Source organism: Pipistrellus hanaki (assembly GCF_964339955.1).
Source record: "Pipistrellus hanaki genome assembly, chromosome: 17".
NCBI lineage: Eukaryota > Metazoa > Chordata > Mammalia > Chiroptera > Vespertilionidae > Pipistrellus > Pipistrellus hanaki.
The window spans coordinates 34,137,953-34,156,234 of record NC_140519.1 but is presented as its reverse complement, the minus strand read 5'-3'; the positions used below and the strand labels follow the sequence as shown (position 1 = coordinate 34,156,234).

Sequence of the window (18,282 nt, the reverse complement as noted above, 5' to 3'; positions counted from 1 at the left end):
AGGAACCAGGCTGAATGAAATTAAAAAGCAAAACTTATAAATTTATTGTTTCATCTGTGAACAGAAGGGCTGAGATGAGAATGTAATAACATCTCTTAAACACTCATGTCTCTTGGTCTGGCTCCTGTCAGCGTGGACATAACACCTACTATTTGCATTATGCTGTCCTAAATTCTTGGTATAATTTATGAACAAAAGAGAACAGAGATTCCTGCCCTCAGAGAGTTAATATTTTAGTGGAGGATGGGCAATAACCAAGGCATAGTAGATAAAATATATCCCATTTTCACAGACCACTATTGATAACCATGCAAGGATCTGCTACTCATTTAATCTTTTTTGTCTATCAAAATAAAACTGCAGAGATCATAATTTTATACGGGGATAAAACATTTATTTAACTGTAAACACTAATCTTTATTTTCGTCATGCCGAAGTGTCTGGTTACAAACAATTTCCAATAAAACGCTATCTATAATAAGCAAAAAAAAAAAATAAGTTAATACACTGTAAACTTACAGACAGTTCCATCAATTAACAGTTTTTAAGAACAAACAAAGCCATCTTTAGACTTTGGAGCTACATTTAGTAGAAAACGGCAAACACTCGAACCTTACCAACCCCAATGAAGACACTAAAGGATTAGCCAAGACTTCTTCAAACCCAGGACGCAAATACACGTTCATTTTTTGGTTACAGTCCCCCCCCCCCCCCCCCCCCCCCCGCTGCTACGCACAAGACCACCGGGGATGCTGGAACAGTCACACATCGCAACACAGCACGAAGCAAAGCAGGGAGATGGCATGCCGGCAGGACAGAAGCTTGTCTGGAAAAGTGCACACTTTGCGTTTTCTCTTCCGGAACCACCAGGGTTAAGAGCGGGCACCTCTGACGACACGCAGGGTCACGGTCACGAGCATGCTTTCGACACCACACGGGCGGCGGGGCTTTTGCCTGGAACCAGGGTCTCCATGCCTTTGGAAGGTGCCTCCGCTCCTCCTCCGCAGGGAAGGGGCTTCCACTAAACATAGTGCAAATCAAACACCGAGGAGCAACACGACAGAACACAGACCAGCCCGGGTGGACCTGCTGCTGCTCCCCCCGCCTGGCACCAGGTTCCCCGCCTGGCACCACACCGCCTCTAGGTCTGCACGTGGGAGGCGGTGCGGCGGAGCGAGTGCAGGGCCAGCACGCAGCAGCCCCGGAGCAGGGCCCCGATGTTGTACACGGGGCCCGTGCTCCCCCTCTGAGTACTGAGCACCCACAGCGCGGTGGGCACCACGGGGGCAGCCACGGCCAGGAGATCCACCAGGAAGCTACGGCTCCAGTACTGCCTCCCCGGGGCCCCCTGGAGGGCGCCGTCCAACCTCTCCCCTGCGCAGCCTGCAAAGTCCAGCTCTCGCGTGAGGCTATTTGCAGGGGCCTGCGTCTGCACCGTGGCGTCTGGGGTCTCCACGGGAGACAGAAGGATGGCCGAGTTTGGGTTCTTGGGAGTTAAATCCACCATCAAGGCGGAGATGGACTCCGGGAAGCTTTCTGTGGAGTCGGCCGCTGACTCGGAAGGCGATGCCGAGCGCCAGGCAGAGGGGTCCTGCAGCTGGAGCATGTACTGGAGGAGCTCGGACACCGCGGGGCTGGAGGGCACCATGTCGGTCTGCACGGCCCGCTCCACCACCACCACCACGCGGCCCTCCTCCTCCAGACCTGCCTCCGTGGGCATGATCATCGCCAGGGCCTCTGCCCCCGGGCCGGAATGCAGCAGCTCCAGGTCGTCCGCCTGGGTGTCGGTGGCCGTGGCCAGCTCATCCAGCAAATCCGAGCCATCCACGCCGCTGTCTCCCACCAGCAGCTCACTGTCCACCCCTTCCTCCGTGGCCTGCTCTTCCACCGACATCCCATCCGCCGTCTGGCCCACGGGGGCGTCTCGGGGGCAGCTCTTGGCCGGGGACTCGCAGGGGAAGTCCAGGCACAGCTCGTCCCTCAGGGAGCCGCTGTGCGCCAGCTCCATGCTCTGCAGCAGGGACTCCAGCTTCCTGTTCTGGATGTTGATGTCCACGAAGTACTTCTGAATGCCTTTGTCTTTGTCGGCCAGGCTGCTCCTCATGGTCTCGATGACCTGCCTGAGCTGTTTGATCTCTTTCCTGGCCTCCTTGAGGGCCAGCTGGGCCTCCACCCGGTGGCACTCCTCTTCGATCCAGTCTTCCCGCATCCGGGCCAGCTGGGACTTCAGCTCCGCGATTTCCGTTTCCCTGCACGGAGAAGAGGAGCAGACCCCCGAGGCTGAGAGAACGGCATCTCTGAGCCAGCGGACGCTCAGGCCAGAGACCAGGCTCTTCCGCTTGGAACACAGACATGAAGCCAGTTTTGAGCATTTTTTCTTTCCCAGGTTAATACCCATAAATAAGCCCACCCTCAACTGTAACATGGCTAAAATAATTCTAATAACTAGAATCAGAATAAAAAACACTCCTATTGTTTTTCCCCCCTCTTTGTGGAGCATCACTACATGTCAGACATTGCATTAAGTATTTTACAAGCATTCTACCTTATTCAATACTTAATATTTGAGTCATGGTTTGATTCCCGGTCAGGGCACATGCCTGGGTTGTGAGCTCAATCCACAGTAGGGGGTATGCAGGAGGCAGCTGGTTGATGATTCTCTCTCATCATTGATTCTCTCTCCCTCTCCTTCTCTACAATAAATGACTATATTTTTTTAAAAGCCTAACCTTAATATTTGAAATTTTATTATTAGAACACATTAGAGTCTCTCAGTTATCCTGTTATATATACCTACTAGAAGCCTGGTGCATGAAATTCATGCATGAGTAGGGTCCCTAGGTCTGGTCAGCAATCAGGGCTGATTGGGGCCTTCTGGCTGCCAGCCAGGGCCTTCCTTTGTACTGCACTACACACAGGTGGTCAGCACATGTCATAGTGAGCAATTATACTCCCAGTCTCTTGGTTGAATACCTAAGGGGACATTTTGCATATTAGTCTTTCATAGATAGATAGATAGATAGTTTGTGGAAGGAAAGTCCATTTCACTTTAAAGAATATGTGTGTGTGTGTGTGTGTGTGTGTATATATATGCCCCACAATGGGGGTGTGGCTGTTTCAGAAGTTCAGGGGACCCTCCTTTGTTAGAGGAGACTGCCTCCCTGCTCTGGGTGTGAGCAGCTTTGACAGAAGTTGGATGTGTTCCTGACTATTTTTAAATGGCAGGAACACTCAGAGGAACAATCCATACTTCCAGCCCAATGGGTCACATTCAGGGAGCCCCTCGTAAGCTCTGTTTATTTCTGTGAGAGAGTGGATGGCTGTGTGCACCCTCTTGACATATCTGAAGATATGGTGTCAGTTTTGCTGCTTTAAGTTTAGGATTGAATAATCTCCCTCCCATGACTGTTCAAACCCTCACATGGTTTCCTCCAATCACACCCCCAAAGACTTCCAGAAAGTAGGGTCTGACTCTGGGCAACCTCACCCTGGGTTCGCAGCTCCCCTGGCTGGAGCTCTGCCCATCCATCCTAAGATGTTCCAGAGAATCTCATCTGCTCAAATCGTCAAAGGTCTCTTCTCTCTCAGATAAGATCTCTAAACATGGGCTGCTTTGTTTTGCTTTTTACCTTAGCACTTGGCCAAGAATAACGAACCCCTTCCTTCAGCACAGAAATAGCCGGCAGGAATCACGGTGCACACAGCCATCCACTCCCTCACCGATACAAACAGAGCTTACGAGGGGCTCCCCGTGTGTGACGCATTGGGCTGGAAGTATGGATTGTTCCTCTGAGTGTTCCTGCCATTTAAAAATAGTCAGGCACACGCCCAGCTCCCCCTGTCCAAGCTGCTCACACCCAGAGCAGGGAGGCGGTCCCCTCTAACGAAGGAGGGTCCTCTGAACTCCGGACACAGCCGCATCTTCTGAGAGTCTGGGTCAGCATTTTTCAACCGCTGTTCCGCGGCACATGTTGCCTGGTGTGCCGTAGGTGCAGACAAGACAAGAATTTTATAATTTTTCACTATTTTGTTTACTTAATATTTCATAATAAAGTAATTATAAAATACTTTCTTTGTGTTTATTTGATTCCTATTCAAGAGAATTACTTTATATATAGTCAATATAGGCACAGAGTTAAATTTTTTAACATTTTCTAATGGTGGTGTGCCTCGTGATTTTTTTCATGAAACAAGTGTGCCTTTGCCCAAAAAAGGTTGAAAAACACTGGTCTGGGTTATGAAACATGACAGGGATGCAGTCACATTTCTTCTTTTCCAATTTTCTACAGTGTGGTTTCCTATTTCATTTTATAGAAAAAAAGAAGAAGGAAAAAAAACAACACAAACAAATGCCCTAAGCCACCTTAAGTGTGCAAGGAACTGGGACTCGCCTCTCGTGGAGTCGGCGCTCCGATTCCTTCAGCTTGGTCTTCAGGTGTCTCACTGTCACCTCTTTCTGCTGCAGGGGAGTCAGATACTGCTCCGGATTGGGGGGCTTGACCCCGTGATTCTCACCACAGGACATGTACCTTCCAGACCGCCTGAAACAGCCCGAGCAACAGAACGTTACCTTTAGTATAAAAAAGGCCCATGGAGGCCCAGAGAAGAGCTTGAGAAGAAGTGGTGACTGTGTGTTGGGATCTTAAACCTCAGAAACGGGTGGCCTCACCATGAAAGGGGATGGTGATCTACCTGCCAGCCTTAGGATGTTCATTACTTGGAATGTCAGGGTGGTGTGTGGGGAGGGTGACGGGGGAGAGGGAGGGTTTTCTCTGGCTTCTGAGTGATCTCAGACGAAATAATACACAATGGTCCAGCTCAGAGGAGCAGGCCGTTTTATGTTAAAGGACAATGAGAGAGGGCAGGCGGGAGGAGGGAAGGAAGGGAGCAAGGGAGCGAGATGACCTAACTTTCCACACAATGTGCCCCTAAGATCCCGATTGTTAGGAGTTGAATTCAAATTGTTCTGAACGCAGTCCCTGGAGTGAGTGTGCTGATTCGGTGGGCAGTTTCCTCCTCCTGACAGGAACGAGGCTGAGTGTGTTTGGTAAGAGAGGTGCCCGATGTCCTACAAACCACCGGGAGCTGGAACCCAGCCCCGGTCAGGCTGTACGAGAGCTGACTGGTGAGGATAGACGCCCAGAGGAAGGGGCTGAAGGAGGTCGGCTGGCAGCTTCTTCCCTGGCTGTGGCCCCAACCCAAGCCACTGCCCTCGCCTGTTCCCTGAGCCTGCCCTCCAGCCACCCTCTGTCCCTCCTGTCCTGGCCCTTCTGGATGGGCAGTTCCTTCTTTCTGCCTCCCCAATCCCTCAAGGACTAACTCATTCCTTGTGTGACCTTCAGATCTCACTTCAATTTCACTTTCTCAGCGAGGCCTCCTCTGGTCCCTGCAGCGCTGGAGCCCTGGCCACCTTATGCTTGCAGAATCATCTCAGTGAGTTCTCGTCGTGAGATGAGTTAGGTCCTCCTTCTCCTCTGGGTGGTGCGCCCAGGGCCCAGCTCTGTTGCTCCATGCTCTAGTCCCAGCACATCACACGGAACCTGGCACCATGTGGTACTCAACATGTAACTGGTATCTCAAGGGACATGTGAGTGATGCCGTTTTTCTCCCTACCCACCCCCTACTACTTGGATCACCGAAACTTAGGAGAGATTGTGGCTTGCGTTCTTTTGGCAGCAGCCCTTAAACAATGAGCTGTGTGTGGGAAAGAGAAGTATCTTGTTGCAGAATAAGAGTTGCATAACTTTTTTTTTTTTTTTTTAAAGGAAAACGTACCATGTAGGAACCATGAATTGAAAGAGGATCAGAACTCACCTCATGATTGGGCTACAGTCACTTCCTTTGTAGGAGCCCGAGTTGCTACTACTTGGGGAAGAAGGTGCATAGCTGGGATGGGTGTTGACAGGACTCAGCTGATTCCTGCACAGCATGGACAGCAGGTCCTTTTCCCTCGGGGACTGGGGGCTGTTGCCAGACTTGTGTGATGAAGCTCCATTACTCCGCCCGTGGGGACCTCGGCTGAGGGAAGAGCATGAAAAAAATTAAAAAATTAAAACCCTTGAGGCTACGGGTGGCCACCACTACTGCTTTACTCTTAGAGCTAGTTACCACGAAAGAAATCCAAGTTCTAGAGTTAGAAAGAGGCAATGCAGTTATTGGTGCACACTGCCCTTGTGAGCAGCCTCCTTCCCACCTGCCTGATGCTCTCTCTCCTTCTGCTCTCCGCACCGGCAACCTCTCCCCCTCTCTGTTCTTTCAAGTGGTTTCTGACCACAAAGCTTGTTTTGGATTAAACCCAGCTGCCTGCCAGGAACACAAGCCATGTAAATATTGATCTGGTGCCGGTTCCTTTTGGAGGCGGTTTTGGATGTGGGGTTGGTTCCAGGACACCTGTTTCAGCTTCAGGTGGGTTAAGGCGATTGGGTTGGTTCATTTGGAGAAAGGGGAAGTAGGGGACTGCCCATAAAGGAGGAGGAGAAAGTAGAACAATAAAATAGCCCACATAAAAGTATCAAGCCTATGATTTTAACCACCTATTTTTTTTTACCCCTTTTCTTTCTGTCCCCGATAACTTAGCACAACCTTCATCATTGAACTGCTGAAATGTCACAGCCCCCACTCCGTCCCTGGCCTCTTGTCCTGACCCCTTGGGCGAGGCGGCTGACCCTGCAGCTGGAGGCCTTTCTAAAATGGAATGTAAATATCCATGCCCTCCCGGAAGCCATTCACCAGCTCCCCGTGCCTCCCCAATAAAGGCCAGACTTCTTAGCATATTTGCAAGGTCCAATCCCACCCCCCAGTCCCACCCACCCTCTGCCACGCCCCATACCTCTCCTCTATCGCAGCATTCAAAACGACTTACAGTTTCTTGACAATCCACGCTCTCCATCAACTTTATATTTTTAAGCTTCTAATTTCCTCTGCCTAGTACAATATATTCTCCTCTGCTCCCTACCCTAAGCCTCTGGGTACCTCCTACTTCGAAACTGGTGGGAACCTACTCCAAGCAGCCTTCTCTGGATTCTTTTTTCCCACGGCCGGTGTCAGTGCCATTCCTTGTTGCTCCCTAATATTCTGTGCGAACTTCCGACGTGAAATGTACCACAATGCATCACAACCCTAACCCTCCTTTCCTGAAGACGAGGGCATGCCGTGGGCAGAAACACACAGCCTGGCCTTTCCTGTCCCCGCTGCTGCCTGGCTCATACTAGGCACTCCCTGGATGACTGATGACTGAATACACTGGGTTTACATCCTGGCACTGCCACATTGTAGGAACTTAATCTATGGGGATAGATATATGATAACTTCTCCTGTCTTCCTCACAGAGTTGATAGGAAAAATCAAAGAAGGCGCGTGAGGGCATTTGACAAGCTGTTCAGGGCAATTCAACGATAGGGTGTCACCAGAGAAGAAACTTGTTTCCACTTCCCTGTTAATCGGGTCCCAGGGAAGCATTCTGAAAAGACTGTTGGAAAAGGAGGACACAGAGCATCCTGCTTTCTGAGGGTCCCCCGCTTGCCACTTTAATTACCGCCGTGTCCAACAGGCACGTCTCAATGAGAAGCGTGTGTGGACGGGAATGTGAGCGTGCACGTGGGCACACTTGGCTCCAAAGCCACAATCCTTTAAAATCAAGTGCAATGTCAACTCGCTGTCAACCCATAAATCACACACAAAGGAAACGTCACCACGTTGGAAAGTTAAAAGGTTCTCTCCTTTTGAAAGCATGCAAATGGACTCTGTCTCCTCTTCATGAAAAGGGGACGCTTTATAGAGAACAGATGGGCTGATGGCTCTGTGACAAAGCACCTCGAGCAGCCCCGGGGGCGGGAGGACTGCAGGAGTAGCTGCAGAGAACATGCACCCTGGCTTGAGTTTGCTTCTTTAGACGTCACTTCCAAGCCTGGTACCAACCGGCCCGCCTACTTCTTACCGTGGCTGTGAGGAATGTGGAGGGTTAGCCATTCATTGCAAGTTAGGGCAGACAGCAAAGAACCCGCCCCCCCGCCCCCCTAACATTGACCTGGGGAATCCTATTGAGTCTACCTTCACCACGGACCTCCTGTGACTCCAGCCCTGTTCCTGGTGCTTTGTGAACATTGTTTCATGTAACTGACCATCATGCTGGATATAAAGCTGGTACAGAGGTTAGCTCCCTCTCTGTGAAGTACTCAGTAAGTAACTGAGGCTGAGAGAGAGACAAACAAGCAAGCAAGCAAGCAAGCAAGCAAACGAAAAACTGGCTCAAGAACACAGAGCTGAGCAGGGAATGAAATCCAGGTCTTTTCACACTGCAAAAATACCTCCTACTTTCCCCAAGTGGAGTATACTGCTCTGAGCTTGTAAACAGGTACATTGGGTCCAGGCTATGTATATGGTTGTGACCTGAAGAATTTGCCACTGACTTCTTCAGTGTAGTATGTGACTAAGACACAAATGCAATTAGATGAGGATTTTGTAAGAACTCATCTGCTCTACAGACTAAAGCAAAAACTCTTAAGCTATTAAGCATGACTGAAGTACAATCAAGTCTTCAAACTTATTCACGTGTATTTCAGGAAATGAATGATTGTAGACTGTAACAGCTAACTTTTTTAAGAGAAAGTACATACTTAACAATCTCTGTTCTGTTCCTTACATTTAGTTTAATCCAAAGGCATCATGGGTGATGATAAAACGTTTCGAAGGAGAAGCAGGGATTCCATATTGGTCATGGCTGTGAATAGGCAAACCCAATGCTGCCCTCCTCAGCCCACCTAACGCCCCTGGTTTGGTGAACAAGAATGAAGTCCACAGAGGAGAGACAGAACTCTGCTTACCCCACCCCAAACAGAAGGAGGATAAATGGAAAGAGAGACAGGGAGACCTGAAGATGGAAACCTCGGGAGGGGCCCGGGTGAATTTCTATTCCCCAGCTGCTGTCCTTTACTTCAGGTCACATTCTTATCAACACCATCATCACATCATCGTTACCATGATCACTGTTTTGGGCTGAATTGTGTGCCCCCCGAATTCATAGGTTGAGGCCCTAACCACCTGTACCTAAGAATGTGACCCTGTTTGAAAACAAGGCTTTCTAAAAAGAAATGGAGTTGAAATGAGGCGGTTCGGGTGGGCTCTAGTCCAATTTGATGAGAGTCCTTATATGAAGAGGAAAATTGAACACAGACAGGTACAGAGGAAAGACTGTGAGGAAATGGGACAAGACGGCCATCTAAAAGCTGAGAGAGGCCTCAGAATAAGCCAAACCTGCTGACACCTCCATCTCATACTAATCGTCTCCAAAACGGTGAGAAAGTAAATTTCTATCATTTAAGCCACTTCGTCTGTGGTATTTTGTCATGGAAACCCTAGCAAATTGGTATGATCACCATCACCATAATCGGCACCACCACCATCAGCAACGGCAGCATGAGGTAGAGGCCATGATTACCCCATTTTCCAGGAGAGGAAACTGGGGCCCAGGGCTTGGGTCATGCCCCTAATAAACAATGGAGGCTGAACTCAGGTGCAGGACTGTCTGACTCCAAATCCCAAGCCCTTCTCTTCTCACTTCCGTCTGCCTCTGATCAGACAGGATTTTAGTTTAAGGAAGAGAATGCCTCAGATACACCAGAGTTGGCCTTCTGTAAGAAGAGACCATTTGTAAATCTCTAATGTGTTGTTTTTAAAATCACCTATCAAAAGGACTCTCACCAACTCCACCTGTCCCTCATTCCTCCCACCCCACCTTTGCCAAATGTTCTCGCCATGCTTCCTCCCAGGAGCTAATTCTCCACAAAGAAAATTCCTTTCTAATAGGATTGAGCCAATTAAACAGATCATAAACTATTACAGAATTTGGCAAGGATACTGGCCCATCTAGAGGAGTTGCCCTCAATGTGTGGGTCACAAAGACAATGTGAAATGCTGAGCTAGTCCATCATAGAAATCTACTCTTTATGCTCTATGCTATGGCCTTGACTGGTGTGGCTCAGTTAGTTAAAGTGTTGTCCTGTATACTGAAAGGTTACAGATTCGATTCCCAATCAGGGCACATAACTAGGTTGCAGGTTTGATTCCCTGGTGTTTCTCTCCCCCCCACCTCTCCTTTCTCCCTCCCTTCCTCCCTTCTTCCTTCCCTCCCTCCCTCCCGCCCTCCTTCTTTCCTTCCTTTCTTCCTCCCTTTCTTTTTCTCTAAAATCAATAAGCATTTCCCGGGGTCAGGATTTAAAAAAAAAAAAAAAGTGAGGGTAATGGATAGAATATTTCCAATTTCCATTTGCCATCTATGAACCATACATCTGATTTGCACATAGTTACATTTATCTATTTTATGTTTAACATATCAAATTTTAACCACTTAGAGATATCATGAATTCCAGACTAGCACATTTTCTCCAAGTCACTCAGCATTACTGGCATTACCTTGGAATTTAACCACAAACACAAATTCCGTTGAAAGGCTTAACAAATTTGGCTTCTTCTTTAGGACATTTGTTTTTTTCCTTTTGCTTCTCTGCTCTTCGATGCCTGTACCATGGGTATGGGCTAATTTCTTGAATGGGTGAGATTGATGGGTTATTTTCAGAGCGAGCCCCATCTGACTTATACAGAGAACGTTCATATTCACCGTCCTGTGATCTCAGAGGCAATTTATTTCCAAAACAGATGCTGTTTGGGAACAGAACGACTGCTCTTTCATGTGGACTTCGCTCTTTTGCTACAGGTTTGTCTGGCTTCGGCTTTGTTTTCAATAAACTCTACACCGTGGGTCTCGGGTCCCCTTGTAAACATCAGCCTAAGCTGCGGCCTCCCCAAGGGGAATGGGAACTGACTCCCAGAAATGCCAGATTTTAGGAACGAGACAGCTTTCCTCCAGGAAGGGAGCTTACAACAACATGCAGTCCAACCTCTTTCATACACGTTTGGACACTGTGGCCCAGGAGAGCCACGTGGCATCCCCAAAGTCTGGAGACAAATCACCCCCCAGTGTCTGTGGCTCGTCCGTCGCTTTGTTCAGGTCTCTGCTCAGAAGTCTCCCAGAATCCCCCTACCCAAAACACACCGCACCCCCATTACTCTCCTGTAGCCTTTCCCTGCAGGTTTTAAAGGTAATTACAGCCGAAATCGGTTTGGCTCAGTGGATAGAGTGTCAGTCTACAGACTTGGGGGGTGGGTCCCCAGGTTCGTTTCCGGCCAAGGGCATGTACCTTGGTTGCGGGCACATCCCCAGTGGGGGGTGTGCAGGAGGCAACTGGTCGATGTTTCTCTCTCATCGATGTTTCTAGCTCTCTTTCCCTCTCTCTTCCTCACTGTGAAAAAATCAATAAAATATATTTTAAAAATAAAAGTAATTACATTATTTATGCACTTATTCTTTCTTCCCCTGCTAGAAGGACTGTAATTTTCCTGGCGTTTTGTTTCCTGCCCCATCTCCAGAACCTGTCTCATAGTAGATGCTCCACAAATACTTGTAGAGCAAGTCGCTGATGGTGGCAGAGAATCCCTGTCCCTCCCAGTGTGAAGAGGTGCCAGTGTCCCCCAGTCCTCTCCCCTCTCCCCAAACAGCATCCGAGGCAAACCCTGCTGATGCTTCCTATGCTCTGTCTAAGCACTTCCCCTGTTCCCACCTGCCTCCCCTCAGGAATCTAGATTATGGATTCACCCTTTCTTTCTTCCAGCTGAGCTTCCTTTCCTTTATGAGCCCACACTTGACCTGAATCAGCCAATCTAATCCTGACAATAAACCTTATTAGGTGGGCCTCACTGTAGTCCTGTTTTATTTTTTTTATTTATTTATTTTTCTTCTCTTTTTTTTTTTAAGTATATTTTATTGATTTTTTACAGAGAGGAAGAGAGAGAGATAGAGAGCTAGAAACATCGATGAGAGAGAACCATCCACCAGCTGCCTCTTGCACACCCCCTGCCGGGGATGTGCCCGCAACCAATGTACATGCCCTTGACCAGAATCGAACCTGGGACCTTTCAGTCCACAGACCGACGCCCTACCACTGAGCCAAACCGGTTTCGGCTGTAGCCCTGTTTTACAGACGAGGTGACTGAGGCTTGGAGAAGCTAAGCTACTTGCTCAGGGCCACGCAGCCTGTAAGTGAAACTGCCGTTCAAACAGAGGCAGCCTGGCCCCAGAGCCCACACCCTGAGCTCTTGTGCCCCTCCCTGCGGTGGCCGCTCATGCCTAGGAACGTCACACTTCCTTCCCCAAGTACATATTGGGATGACCGATATTGATGCTTATATATCGTGTATGCTTCTTGCACCAGAATTAAGAAAAGGAAGCTCAGCTGGAAGGAAGAAAGGGTGAATTCGTAATCCAGATTCACGAGGGGAGGCGGGGGGAGCCTGGAAGGCTAGCTGGAGGCCCAGGTGAGTGAGCACACAGGTGAGAGAGGAGGAGAACGTGGATCGGACCCAGAGCCGAAGGCTGGCTGAGAGGTGACAGAGGCCACGCCGCCACGTGGCCACAGGAGGACAGGCAGAGCGAAACACCCACTTCTAATCCCTAAAAAACCCACAGAACCCACTCACTGACCAAGACACGGCTGGACAGTCCTCTGGGTGGCTCTCTAGAAGCATCAAAGTCCAGGTAAGCCGCCCGCGGACAGGGCCTGACTAACCACAGGGCGGGAGTCAGTGCCTACTTGCGTGAGAACGAGGAGCGCTTGCTTCCGGCCGCAGACATGTGGACCTCAGGCGCGGAAATGCTGCCCGTGCTGCTCGAGGAGCTGAAATCGGCTTCGCTACCTGCAAAACAACAGGGGGAGAAGCGTGAGGGGAAGGAAGCCCAGGCCGATGGCCAGCGCCCGGCCCCCCGGGGCCCTGGCGGCCTGCCTGTGCGCTCTGACTCCACACCTGCCAAGATTCCAGAGCTCCCGGCCCGTGTTCCCCGCAGCAGCCAAGGGAAGGCGCACACACAGGAGCATGGTTCGTAAGCACAGCCTAGCAGCACAGGAGGCTGGCTGCATACAGATGTCCCGCGTCCGGCGGGCTCTACCCACAGGGGCCCACGTGGGGGAGACACATGCATCCACCCTGTGAGTCACAGGCCCTCCCCACAGCACCTACGGGCCGACTGAGCTGCAGGCAAAACTACTCCAGTAGTTTTTTCCCAGAGAGTTCGTCTCCGGGCTTCTGTAGTCAGCTAGCCACACACGTGCATTTGGCACTTCGGGGTCTGGAGATGATCAACCAGTTGGAGGCAGTCAGGAAGCAAGCCTGGGCTCCAGAGAAGTGTTGGAGCCGCGCTATCTGCTTATTGCCTTGCTCTGACTGCGGCTGCAGTTCTGCTATAAAACAGAACCTTAACGAAAAGCAGGCATGGAGGGCTTCCAAGCAGAACGAAAAAAGGTCACGGTGACGGAACCTCTGAATTAAAGGGAAATTGGAAATTTTGGGTGTTTTCTGGGGTGGTGGTGGTGGTGGGAGGATTGGTCATTCGTTTAGGAGGATTGCATTATGTCTTGAGTACAGACTAGAGTTTGGTATGTAATTAGAAGAGTGGTAGAATAATTAATGTGAATCCCGTTTCCAACAACAATAAATAATATGTGGGTCTGAAATGGTAATGAAAATATCCCATGGCTTGCCTGGGGAAGTGAAGGGGAGGGGAAGAGAGAGGCGAGAGGGAATAAGTGGGAAGAAGAAAGAGATGAAATAAAAGATGAAATTCCATTTGCTTTCAGAAAGCAAACCAAGGTGTACAAGTTATTTGACCTTGTCTCTCAACTCCTACAACACAACTCCTGACTCTCTGGTCTAGAACCCAGAGCCAGCTCACATTAGTGAATTGAGGAAAAAATGAATAATTTAAATATATATATATATATATATATATATATATATATATATATATATAATTTCTTTATTTCAGAGAGGAAGGGAGAGGGAGGGAGGGAGAAAGGGAGAGAGGGAGAAAGAGGGAGGTGGGGGAGAAAGATCAATAATGAGAGAGAATCATTGATTGGCTGCCTCCAGCACATTTCATACTGGGGATCGAGTTCACAACTCAGACATGTGCCCTTAGCCGGTATCGAACCTGGGATCCTTCAGTCCGCAGACCAACGCTCTATCCACTGAGCCAAACAGCTAGGGCAAAAAAAACGAATAATTTAAATCCCCTAGGTTTCTAACAGGCAGTGAACAAGGTGATTATAATAAAAACGACTTCACAAGTGCCTAGTAGGTTCCAGGCCCTGAAGGAGATGCTTTCTACTCTTCATGTTTTTGACAACTTTGTAATGCAGGCATTGATCTCACTGCTCCACAATGGAGGAGACCAAGGCTCATTTGTGCAAGGTTGGGGAGTGACAAACCATGCCCAAATCCTCGTGCCACTTCCATGAACCGCGCTGCATCCTTAGCAAGGCCGTGGGGAATGCGGGGACACGGGAGACTTCTACCATCCCGCTAACTGGCAAGATGAGCCACATGTGCAAGATGTGGCCAGACTGGCCCACTGCGGAGCAGATCCTGTCGCTGACGGGTTGTGTTACTAGTAGATTTGCTAGAGGGGAAGGTAAGCAGCAGCAAGGAGAGCAATCCCTCCCCTGGCTGCCAGTACCTCTCAGGAAGTCCGGCCTCTTCTGGGAAAGAGATCAAGAATGATCTCTGAGCACAGAAGACAGTAGTGAATTTCACCTCCCAGCAGAATTCTGGGAGGATTAGGCTGGCAATTTATCAAGATGGGCCAGGCTAGTCCTTCTGGATTTCAGAGACTTTATCTAATGATAAATTGAACGCCAGAAGCTCCCCGAACCTAATTAGTTGCCTCTGAGAAAGGCACTGGCTAAGTTCGTATTTTAGTCTCAAGGATGCACAGCTGGCAGTGGTACCCAGAAACACGCTAGTCTGGACAGCCTCGTTCAACCAGCTTTGTATGCTAGTAAATTACCAGGTTGGCTATTTAATCATAATGGTGGAAGATTTTCAAAAGTAGATACAGTGTGCCTGGCTAGCATGGCTCAGTGTTTGAGCATCGACCTATGAACCAGGAGGTAACAGTTCCATTCCTGGTCAGGGCACATGCCTGGGGTTGCAGGCTCAGTCCCCAGAGTGGGGCGTGCAGGAGGCAGCCCATCACTGATTCTCTCTGATCACTGATGCTTCTGTCTCTCTCTCCCTCTCCCTTCCTCTCTAAAATCAATTAAAAAAATATTTTTAAAAATAGGTACTGTGGCTGCAGCCACCAGATTTCTGATATCATTTCCTAATGTAAAATTATTACTGGGTAACATCCCATTTTGATTTCCTAAAGGATACACAATAGCCATCAATCATAAGTTAGCTGCCTGCACAAAAAAAGGAAATTCTACAAGAGAAACAGACAATTGCCGAAAATCCACCGTGTCCTCCTGATGCCTTTGATCCGTGGTAATTAAGTTCTCTGAACTAAAGGGACACTTCATTGCTACAGGAACTAAATAATTGACTCTTACGTATTTGCAGACCCTCATGTCACCGTGTTCCTGTACTTTTTGAACTTATCTTCTGCACACATGAAAGAGATTAGAAGGCTCATTCAGGATACCCAATAGATGCATTCAGGATTATTTGAATAATACAAAAGAGAAAAAAAATGCTACTTCTCAACTACTTCAGTTTATGATTTGCAAAACTATAACTATTTCCAGTTTGGTTAATGCAATGTAAAGTCAACACACTTGATTTAAGGGCTACACAGAAAAGTCAATTTTACTGCATCACCTGATGTACTTCCCCCATTTGCTGAATCAAGATAACTAAGAGGAAGGCGGGAGAGCTGACACCCCCCCCCCCCAATTTATCTATTAGCTGGCAACACAGACACAGGGAAGGGAGGCACTCTTTATTCATTTCCTTTAAACAGTGACTGCAATGAGGGTATTGTTGTGGAGGCTGTAGTTCATTGCTCTGTTGGTACTGAAATCATACAGACAGAGTACCTAATCTAAAAATACAGGTCCCGAGACAGATAGGGCCTCTCTGTGCCTCAGTTTCTTAATTGTGAAATGGAGATGATAATCATAGCACCTGCCTCATAGGGACAGTGCAAGCAATGCATGTATTCATATAACCTGATCTCCATTGTAAGCTTTCAATAAATGTTAGCTGCTGTTACTCCAAAGACGTTAAAAAGGCAATGGTTAGTATATTATACATTTCCTTTGTAGATTATTTAGAAAACAGCAATGGTCGAAGGGGAAAATGTAGTCTATAATTCATTAGCAAAAAAAAATAATAATAAATAATAAAAATAAATAAAAATAAACAACAAAAACAACTATAATCTTTTGACATGCAACTCTTTAGAATTCAGACTTAACACACTATCATGTAACCTAATTGTCTTTCTTATAATATGTGATATCTTGAAAGCAGAACACATTTTGTTTCATTAAATCAATGCATATGAGGCTATTTCCAGTTGTCCTACTATTGATAACAAACACTATGCGCCAGAAACCATCCTACGCATCTTCTGCAGGTTAAGTCATTTCTTTCTTGGGAAAGCACAGGCCCTATGAGGTAGGGACATTGACAAGGCAGAAAAGTTGAATGACACAACAACAGTGACACAACTAATAAGAAGTAGAGGCAAGACTGGGACCCACGTCAGCTGACCCTAGGGTCCACATTCTTAAACACAGGCCTACCGTAACCTGAAACCGGTATACTTGAGCATACAAACTTATATCCTTGTCTACTCAGTTCTTTAATTCCCAAAGGTAGAATTTTTAAGCCAGACTGTATGCTCAATTTAAACACTTTTAGTATTTCAATATCATTAAGTAAGAAATTTAAGGTTTAAATTTCTTACTTAATGATAATGTAAGAAATGATTTCTTACTTAATGATAATGTAAGAAATGATAATGTAATGATTTGTTTAATATTTAAGGTTTGCCCCCATCTGCTTGTGTGCAGACACCTAACTGGGAATCTCTGATGTCACAAGGAATGCTTGGACAAAGCACGGAAAATAAGATTTGGCCACTGAAGAGTCAAACTTGGAAAGCGGAAGGGGATTTAAAATATGCATATCCCCGTCATCCTCATCAATACTGTCTTTGTTCCTTATCAATACTGTCTTGGATCGGCTGCTGCGGTTGGCAGGACTCCACAGGCAGGATGAACTTGACCTTTAAGACACCGTGTGGCGCCAGTCCTGATGCCTGAGCACCCTGCCCCCTGCCGCTGAAGGCATTTCCCAGCTACAGGCTATGCTCGCTGGCCTCCAGAAATCCCGGTGGTTTTTCATTTGGTAGTCTTGCTAGATTCTATCGGGAAGCGTTCCTTTATTCATAGCACCAGGACACCAAGCATTCTCTGCATGTGATGGTGAGGCTGGGAATTAGAGAAGGAAAAATGCGAACAGAAAGAATATGTGCAAAAACGGACAACAAAACTCACTTTTAAAAACCACTACCTGTGATCTGGTCTCTAGGATGCAATTATTTTTGCCTGCTTTTAGGATAATGTGCCGTCCTCCTACATCAGAAAACATCATGGGCCCCGGAGGACAGCGATCCTGGCTCTCCAGAGTTGTATGAAGTCATTCTATCGATAAACCAGAGCTTGCCACCATCCCAAACCTTCCTTTATCCTCAGGGTGTCACCACAAAGCTATCACATTAATTCAGGCTGGCCATCCATATCCCCATCTCACATAGAGGCAGCAAATTAAAAAAGAAAAAAGAAAGAAAGGAAGAAAAAAGCCAGTCCCTCATCCCTTCCTCCTCTCATCCCCACACAGAGACACACAGATCTTTTATTTAAAGCTCTCCTGGGAGGAGAGACGAGCCATCTTCACTGAAGCCAAGCAAAGCTATCGGGGAGCAGCTGGGCCGGTGGACAGATGTAATTAGAGGAGACACTATAAAAGAAGATGCTCTGTAAGGTGTGTTCAGGAGAACTGACTTTTAGCTGCAAAGCTTTGGGGTGGGGGAAGCCAAGGAATCAAACAAATCCTTCACAGAGGACTTTTGTTTTAGATTTTACAAACTATTCTTTGAACCTTCTATCTAGGGGGTTTATCTTAGAAAGGGATTTTTTAAAAAAATATTGATTTCAGAGAGAGGAAGGGAGTGGGAGAGAAGGATAGACGCATCAAGGATGAGAGGGAATCCTTCATTGGCTGCCTCCTGCACTCCCCCTACAGGGGATCGAGCCCACAACCTGGGCCTGTGCCCTGACCAGGAATAAAACTGCTATCTCCTGGTTCATGGGTTGATGCTCAATCACTCATGAGCCACACTTTCTAGGCAGAAAGGGAATATTTGATCAAAAGGTCAATCAATTGATT

At 47.8% G+C, this 18,282-nt stretch overlaps 1 protein-coding gene across 9 annotated transcripts in view; it reads right to left on the bottom strand.

Moving 5' to 3' along the window:
• Positions 1–372: 372 nt before the first annotated feature.
• SYBU (syntabulin) overlaps positions 373–18,282 on the bottom strand; it is a 73,098-nt gene continuing 55,188 nt past the window's right edge. For 7 of the 9 annotated variants that reach the window (XM_084864463.1, XM_084864456.1, XM_084864457.1 and 4 more), the window contains 4 exons: positions 12,645–12,747; positions 5,815–6,018; positions 4,392–4,541; positions 373–2,249 (listed from right to left, as the gene is read on the bottom strand). In XM_084864463.1, coding sequence (XP_084720589.1) covers positions 1,142–2,249; positions 4,392–4,541; positions 5,815–6,018; positions 12,645–12,747 — 1,565 coding nt within the window. In that variant the 3' untranslated portion in view covers positions 373–1,141. Of the gene's footprint in view, positions 2,250–4,391; positions 4,542–5,814; positions 6,019–12,535; positions 12,748–12,855; positions 12,950–18,282 lie in introns of those variants that run through there. The other 2 variants (XM_084864458.1, XM_084864464.1) reach the window with 2 other exon arrangements.